The sequence below is a fragment of the Nipponia nippon genome, unplaced genomic scaffold, assembly GCF_047370975.1.
Source record: "Nipponia nippon isolate SJK-2023a ecotype South Korea unplaced genomic scaffold, ASM4737097v1 scaffold_3, whole genome shotgun sequence".
Taxonomy (NCBI): Eukaryota; Metazoa; Chordata; class Aves; order Pelecaniformes; family Threskiornithidae; genus Nipponia; species Nipponia nippon.
In genome coordinates this window covers 15,814,444-15,822,903 of record NW_028262347.1, presented here as the reverse complement: position 1 = coordinate 15,822,903, position 8,460 = coordinate 15,814,444, and the positions used below count along the sequence as shown (strand labels likewise).

Genomic DNA, 8,460 nt, shown 5'->3' with positions numbered 1-8,460 from the left:
CCCGGCCCGGCCCCCGGCCCCCCGCCCCCCGGGGTCCGAGGCCGCCGCCCGCCTTTTCCCGTAACCCCCGCCCGCAGGCGGTGGCCGCAGAGAATCGAAACCGGCCCCCCCCACGCACGCGCACGCCGCTCCCGCCGCCGCCACCGCCCCCCCCCCGGCTGCCCCCTCCCCTCCCGCCGCCGGAGGCGTCGCCCGCTCTGCCGAGCATCCCGCCCGCCCCGCCGCTGCGTCGCCGGCCAATAGCGAGGGAGCGCGCACCGGCCGCGCGGTGACGTCACCGTGCCGGCCCCGCCCCTCCCGCCCTCCGCCCGGAATCCAATGAAAGACAACGTGCAGCACGGGGATCTTCACTGCCTCCCGCCGCGTCACAGCCGCCGACCGGGCGGCGGGCCCAATCGGAGCCTGCCCGCCGCCCTGGCCCCGCCCCCGCCGCGCAGTGACCTCGCGGCACCTCCTCCGGCGGCGGAGACGTGCAGCCAATCGGCGGCGCGGGGAGCCGCGCGAGCTCCCCGCCCCCCGGCCGTAATCCCCTTGTCCCCGCCCCGTCCCCGTCCCCCCTTTCTCCGCTCTCCCCCCGCACCGATCGCTGGCGGCGGCGCAGCCCAGTCCTGTCCGTGCTGGCGGCGGCGCCTCCTCCTCCTCGGGCTCGGCGACATGGAGTGCGCTGCGGCGGGGGCCGAGTTCAACATCCTCCTCGCCACCGACTCCTACAAGGTGGGCGCGGGCGCGGCGGCAGGGAGGGCGGGAGGGGGTCACCTCTGCGGGCGCCCTGGCGCCGCCGCACCGGACCCGCCGGGCCTGGCGCCGGGCCGCTCACGTCCGCGGGGCGCCGAGCCGGGCCGTCCCCGCCGCCACCGGCTGCCTCCCCCTGGCCGGGGCTGGGAGGCTCTCCCCGCCCCCCGAGGCGTGAGGGAGGGTGCCCGGCCTCGGGGCGGCGTGAGGGGGGGCCGCGGAGGCCTGGCGGGGGCCGCCCCCCTCAGCCCCCGTGCCGCGGAGGGGCGGCCGAGCCCGCTCCCCGCCGCGGGGTGCCCGGGGCCGCGCTGCCGGGGGGGTGCCGGCGGCGGCCGGGCGAGAAAAGAAAGTGAAAGCGGGCGGGGTGGGCGCCGCCGTCCCGCGGGCGCGGAGCGGGGCGGGCAGGGCGCCGGGGGCGGCCATGGCGAGCACGCCGGAGGCGGGGGCCGCCTGCCGCCGCCGAGCATCCTCTGGCCCGCGGCGGCCGCCGGGCTGCCCGCCCTCCCGCGCCGGGGACGGGAGCGGGCGCACATGTTGCCTCGGCGGGAGGGTGGAGAGCCGGCAGAGCCGTTGCTCGCTTTTTCCGTGTCTCGTTTCTCCCGCTCCGCTCGGCTCGGGCGGCGAAACTGTGCCGGTTGCAGTTTTGTATCTGGTTGTGTTGCATAGCGCTCTGAGGAACCGGCTGACTCAAACCACGTCATTTCTAGTCCTCTGCTTGGTTTCTGGTCCTTGCGGGGTCAGATTTGCTGGGCGAGGTGTTCGTGCAGAGTAGGGAACCACACTTCACAATCCTCCCTTCATCCCATGAAATTGCTTGAAAATAGTGTTGCTTGATAGCAATGGCCAAGTACGGGCGCAGTGGCCGAGTACAGGCGCGCTGTCCGCACTCCGATCTGCTGATTTCCGACCCAGAAGCTCTTGAGGTGCCTCGCAACGTGAGTATGCCCAGGCCCAAGTCCCACTTCTGCGCAGCCTGGCGTTAATGTAAGCATACGGTTTCTAGACACTGGGCAGAGCTGGCGTGTGACTCCCCGAGTCTGGTTCCTACAGATGTGCCCTACGTCTCCTAGAATGAAAAACTAACTTCTGTTCCTTCAGGAGCTGCATTGCAATGTCAAAGAGGTTGTTGGTGCCCTAAACAAAACTACAGTAACAGTCCTGATTATCATCATAAAGCATTTATTATGTTACAGCTTTTTAAAGATTTGACCACTCAAATGGGTTTGGGGGGGGATGGGACAGGGACTACTTCTAGATAGAAGAGTTGAAAAAAGCAAATACGGTGTTACGGCCAGGTCTTGTTACTGGCTGACTACCAAAGGACAAACCTCAGTGTGTGCTCTGATTGCTGACTTGTGCTGTTGTACCTTTCCCAGCTCCTCTGTGGTGTTATTATCATGTGATGTTACATAAAGACGCTCTTTTTTGTAAAGAAATTCTTAACATTTATTGTTGCTCTTTCTGGGAAGGTGTGTTGGAAGACTGGAAGGTGCTGATAAATCTTAGAGCAGCTCAGTTAGAGCATCCTAACACTGCTGTTGAGGGCTCGCAAAACTGCTTTCATTAAGGGCTTAATCTAGCTATGGTGCTCTTTAAGAACTATGTTTAAGTGTTTGTTATCAAACTTATTCAAATATGGAAGATCCGCTTTTTTCCCATATCTGAGACTAATCACATCAAATACTGTAGGCCTGGGTTTAAACGGTATCTATTTTAAATCTAATTTGCACACTACTTTTCCTAAATTCACTGGATCTGCTCTAGGATTAGTGGTAGTGAGGAGCTCTGGGATGACAGATGACCAGTTTGCTTCTGTTTTGTTTGCTGTTTCATAGGAAAGACGATTTGGTAACATTCCAGGAGTGGTAGAAATCTTAAAGAGGTCAAGTAAAGGCCTGAGGTTTTTTCCACTTTAAAACTGAATTTGGATGAAGTTTTCTGTGGCAGCTAGGAGCATTTTGTATTATATTAAGAACAGCTGAGATTGTCTACTTTGCTTTAGTAGGACTATTCAATTTATCTCTCTTCCTGTATGCTTTTTTCCAAATCTTAGAAACTCCAGCATCTTTGAACAATGCTTAAACAAGTAGCTTCTTTTATCTTGTTAAGTAATGTGAGCAAACGTCACTTTTCTTCTCCCTGGGTGATACCGTCATTTCCTAATCAATGAAACACACTTAGTGATAGCACTTTCAGTAACAATTGCACTAAAGTATCTGGTAGTTTGCAACATCAAGCTTTTTACGGGAGTTACCAAACACTCTTACTAGCAATTAAAACAAAACTGAGAATTGCTCTACTGTGTGTTTGTTGGTGGTTTTTTTTTTTTTTAGATATTTCTGCTGTATCCACAATTGTAGGATCTGTTTGTGTGCAGTACCATGTGTAACATTCAGACTCTGATGAAAAACATGTATGAGTTCAGAAACTTACTTGGGGATCCTATTGCCAATCTATACAAATTAATGTTGGTGACGAAAGTCATGTGGAAATAAACAGCTCGGGAAAAAAAATGTGCAGACCGTCCTGAACAGTACAACCCTAGCTTAGGCAGCTGTCCATGAGTAAAAAGTTGTGGTATCTCAGCGTCCTATCTGTCACAACTCATTAGTTTGAGGGGTAGCTCCAGTGTCCCAGTTCTCTGTTGGTACAGTTGGAAATTCGGGGTGGAGAGAAAATTGGTTACTGGTTTAGTGCCTGTAAAAATTCAGAAACAAAGTAATTTGGTAGACAAAGATTTGCCTGTTGACAGTTAATCCAGCCTCCCCTTCCTCTCAACTATTTTCGTGTCTGTGTGTGCGTCATAGGACATTTCCTCTTAAGTCACAGAAGATTATCAAATATTCAGTTTCAAAATCTTTAAAAGCTGTTTTTGGAAAACAACCAAGTATCATGCTAATTTCTAGTATACTCAATATTTCTAGATAGGAGTAGTTCCCCATGGGTGAATTTCAGAGACTTGCTACACGCTGGACCCAGTACTGAGCTTCCATTATGAACTGGGGCTTACTGAATTGTACAAGTGCTCCAGGGTTTTGAGGCAGGGCTTCAAATTGTCCAGTTTCTCTCTAACCCCCATAACAAGATAAATGTTTTCACATCAGTTAGGTTTTTTTTTTCTTCCTGTGTACTTTGTTGCGTATTCTTGAGCTTCTCCAAATCCCACAACAGGACAATTCCTCCAGCGTGCTGGGTATTATATGCCATCCCCTCAGAATCTGGGTGCGGGCGTATGGTATGGTGTGTCTGCATCTTGCTGATAAATAACAGCGGTCTTTTTAATTCTTTGGATCATAAGACTTTAAAGAGATTGAGCAACGTGATGTTCTCTGGGGAACCTCTTTTTGTGAATCATAGAATCATAGAATTGTTTAGGTTGGAAAAGACCCTTAAGATCATCGAGTCCAACCGTTAACCTAACACTGCCAAGTCCATCTATACCATGTCCTCGAGCACCACATCTATCCATTCTTTAAATACCTCCAGGGATGGAGACTCAACCACTGCCCTGGGCAGCCTGTTCCAGTGTTTGACCACCCTTTCGGTGAAGAAGTTTTTCGTAATGTCTAACCTAAACCTCCCCTGGCACAGCTTGAGGCCGTTTCCTCTTGTTCTATCACTTGTTACTAGGGAGAAGAGACCGACCCCCTACCTGGCTACAACCTCCTTTCAGGTAGTTGTAGAGAGCAATAAGGTCTCCCCTCAGCCTCCTCTTCTCCAGACTAAACAACCCCAGCTCCCTCAGCCGCTCCTCATAAGACTTGTGCTCCAGACCCTTCACCAACTTCGTTGCCCTCCTCTGGACACGCTCCAGCACCTCGATGTCCTTCTTGCAGTGAGGGGCCCAAAACTGAACATAGTACTCGAGGTGCGGCCTCACCAGTGCCGAGTACAGGGGCACTATCACCTCCCTGGTCCTGCTGGCCACACTATTCCTGATACAAACCAGGATGCCATTGGCCCTCTTGGCCACCTGGGCACACTGCTGGCTCACGTTCAGATGGCTGTCAACCAACACCCCCAGGTCCTTGAATGTCCAGTATAGCAATGGCACTTTTAATAGTAAAATTTTCTGCTAGTGACTCAGTATTAACTGAAAAAGGGAAGCATTTGAGGTCAAAATCCTTGTTGCTAGAAAGCTGCCATGAGGGGCTATCAGCAGGCTCCTTGAAGCCCGCTGTTCATGCTGCATGATGTCCTCCTCTTGTGTCTATACTCAGAAGTCCCTGCAGTCTCGCCCCTCTGCGACGGCGAGGGTTCCGTTCACTCGTTGTGCTTCCCAAGCAAACGGGTCCGTGCGCTTCAGTTTCTCATTCATCTGACGCTGTTGACACCCCACCTCTCCATTTTCTTTGATTCCCAATGCTCTGTTTATCCCATGTTTGTTTATTTCTGCGCGGGCAAGAAATCTTCCAGGGTGTATGTAGTCTGAAACTGTATTGGGAGGATCAGCTTAGCGGAGCCGTGTTGTTCAGTGGGAAGATATCAGGGACTGGTGTATACCAGGCCTGGGGTGGACAGACCATGAGCTGCAAGTGGGGAAGGGCTATCAAAATGAGGACTAAACCTTGTTCGCTGAAGTAATAATAGCTTATTTTGCTTTTACCAACGAAATGTATTACTGTTGCTTGGAATGTTTTGTAATTAAGCTGATAGCTATAATGAGCTGCCATGCAATTACCCCATAGGAGGACCTGACTTGCTGTCTAGACTGTAAATGAGATGTTTCAGAATTCGGTTCTTTCTGGACGCTTCAAGGAAGCCTAAAAAGTACGTTTTAACTCTGTATGTCTTACATGTTGAATTTTAAGTATTTGTCACTTTAAATGACTTCTTTTACTCTGCAGGGATGTAGGAGAGCACTTACTTCTGAAGCACTTCACGTGAGTGTGTGTTTATTCCAGGCTCTGACAGCCTGTATATTTTTTATTTAGAAGGCTAGAGGTATGCAAGGAAGAGACACGAATACTCTTTAGCATATTGATACTAGTACTTAATGACTGCAGAATATTTTTTCAGCGGCCCATATATGTGTGTATATATATATTTTTGTTAATTAAAATCTTGTGGCGGGGGTGTGAGTGTGTTCTCTTACCTCCTGTAATTCTGTCAGTGGAAAAGCATTGGAAACTTCTGGCTCGGCATTCCTTGTAAGAAGCAATCTTCGCTCTATCTAGGTTCATTATCTTCCAAGTTTTGATTTTCAGTCACACAGTCCTGTTACAAACCCCGAGTCATCATTACTCTAAAGGAACACTGCAACTGTACAGAATTCAGCCAGTTTTTAAATTAATGGAAAATAACCCCATCCAGAATCATTGCAACTTTCATTGTTGAAAAGGTAAATGTTTTTCTTTTTTCATTAAGGAACAGAAAACTTGTAGCAGTATGCACAGTAGTACAGCTGACTATTCACAAGTGTGTAAACAGTAAACATAAGGCATTTTGTCATCTTTTTTTATGATAATCTTGGATGCAAAACGCATGGAAATTTTTAGTGGTAAAGAAATCTGCTATAGAGAGTTACCTTTTTTAAACACTGGATTTTCTCTGAGCAATTTAGAATACCTTCACTTCTAGTGCTTACACTTGACCTTGTTTTTTAAATGAATGTGGACGTGGTCACTTAGAGCATCTCCGCTGATAATGTGCAGCTTCCATAGGGATTCAGTTGCTTGCATGTGTTCTCCGTAGTTTTCTTAGTACTGACTGATCTCTTAACTTTTTTTTTGCTCACCTCTGGTCCTCTTATTTTTCAATACATATAAGAGATGATGTGTGAACTCGAATACGGAGACATTAAAAGTGGTACAAGATCAACCTTCAGTCATAACCTGCATTATCTTATCCTTCTCATCTCATAAGAGCAGATATCTCTCAATATTCTCACTTTAGTTCTTATTATCTTAATCTGTATTTGCTTCACTTATGCATTTTTTAGTAAGGGGTCTGGAGTCTCTCTAAGGCTACTTTGCTATGGTAATTTGAAGCTCATGTATAACAAAAATAGTAAGATTCTACTTGACTCTTAGTTGGGGTGGGGTTTTTGTTGTTTTGTTTGTTTGTTTTTATTTTTTTTTTGTTTTTTTTTTAAACTCCAAGTGTTTTGCACTTTACTTTCTATTGTTGGATGCCCTTTTTGTTGCGTTATTAAAGATAGATTGATTCTTTGGAGGTTTTCTCTTTTGTTCAAATAACCTTATCATTTAACCACACTCACTTTTGGTTTGGTTTTCATTTCCACTTTTGTTTGTGATGTGCATTCCTTTTGTGATTGCTTTGAAATCTACAAAAGCATCCTTGTTGAATATAACTGCTAGTCACAGTTGTGGTTTTTTGGTTTTGGTTTTTTTTTCCTGAAGGGGGTCAGCACTACCTTACAACTGCTGCTTGTTATGTGTCATCCCAGTGAGCTGTATCTGAAAAAGCATTCACTTTGTTCCCAAGTACTGGTTCATCTCCTCATTGTTGTTAACAATGTTGTTATCCACCTAGGTTGTATGCAGCCTTTGCTTTTAACCGCTCCATTGGCTAAACCTCGTAAAGGTTTAGGTGAAGCAGTCTTTCAAATCACGGCCTCTTTCCACAATGTTTTCAAATAATAGGTAATACCATAACTAATGGGGATCTTAGAGGTGCTTTGCAGAAGTCTCCCCCGTGTAAATGCCAGAGGCACCACTGCAGTAAAATCATCTAACTCAGTAAGTTGTATATGGGGGTGAGGATCCCCCAAATATCTCTTCCAGCATCAACAAGCCATTTTGACACAGCACCTCACAACTGTAGCTCTCGTTTTCACTTGTCACGTAAACCAGGCTATGATCAATTGTCACATACACTGGAAAGGATACAACCCACTTCAGTGTGCGCACAAGGCTTGCAGTACAGTTGTCAACCCATACCTTGGGCCCTAATTACTTGCTGCAAAGCCAAAGTGCCCTAGCTGAGTGGCCCAGCTACTGGCTTCCAGGGCCGTGCTTATTCTGGCTTATCTTCCACCTGTCCCTCTGATTCTTCATGTTTGTGCCTGTACAGTGCCACGGGTTCAGTAGCTGGGTCGTTCCGTACCCATTTAGAATCATAGAATCGTTAAGGTTGGAAAAGACCCTTAAGATCATCGAGTCCAACCGTTAACCTAGCACTGCCAAGTCCACCACTAAACCATGTCCTCGAGCACCACATCTACCCTTCTTTTAAATACCTCCAGGGTTGGGGACTCGACCACTTCCCTGGGCAGCCTGTTCCAGTGCCTGACCACCCTTTTGGTGAAGAAGTTTTTCCTAATATCCAACCTAAACCTCCCCTGGCGCAGCTTGAGGCTGTTTCCTCTCATCCTATCACTCGTTACTAGGGAGAAGAGACCGACCCCCACCTGGCTACAACCTCCTTTCAGGTAGTTGTAGAGAGCAATAAGGTCTCCCCTCAGCCTCCTCTTCTCCAGAAGATTTGCACTAAAGATTTTTCAAAAGAACTCCAGAAAGTTCAAATACCATCTTAGATGAACTGGTATTGTCTTACCACTTGTAGAGTTACAGTGCAGGCAAGACCCCGCTGGCTAGATATTTGGGGTTTTGTTTTCTTCACTGTAGGCAGGGCTTAGAAGCATCTTTCTGATGGCTCATGTTAACACCCATCTGACCTAGGTGAGCACCACGAATAAACCGCTGATGGAGAATTTGGCCACATCTGACTTCTCTACTCATGTCAGACCTGGTTTTCTCATGTTTT

The 8,460-nt window shown here is 48.6% G+C and overlaps 1 protein-coding gene and 1 long non-coding RNA gene across 3 annotated transcripts in view; both read left to right on the top strand.

Annotated features, from left to right (window-relative positions):
- The first annotated feature begins 536 nt into the window (after positions 1 to 536).
- NAMPT (nicotinamide phosphoribosyltransferase) overlaps positions 537 to 8,460 on the top strand; it is a 32,860-nt gene continuing 24,936 nt past the window's right edge. Inside the window, exon 1 of one of the 2 annotated variants that reach the window (XM_087766682.1) lies at positions 537 to 714. In XM_087766682.1, coding sequence (XP_087622808.1) covers positions 655 to 714 — 60 coding nt within the window. In that variant the 5' untranslated portion in view covers positions 537 to 654. The remainder of the gene's footprint in view (positions 715 to 8,460) is intronic. The other variant, XM_087766683.1, reaches the window with a different exon arrangement.
- Positions 5,271 to 6,567, top strand: LOC148054508 (uncharacterized). Its single transcript, XR_015706659.1, has 3 exons — positions 5,271 to 5,502; positions 5,580 to 5,615; positions 5,910 to 6,567. It is a non-coding gene; the product is annotated as an uncharacterized LOC148054508 (long non-coding RNA).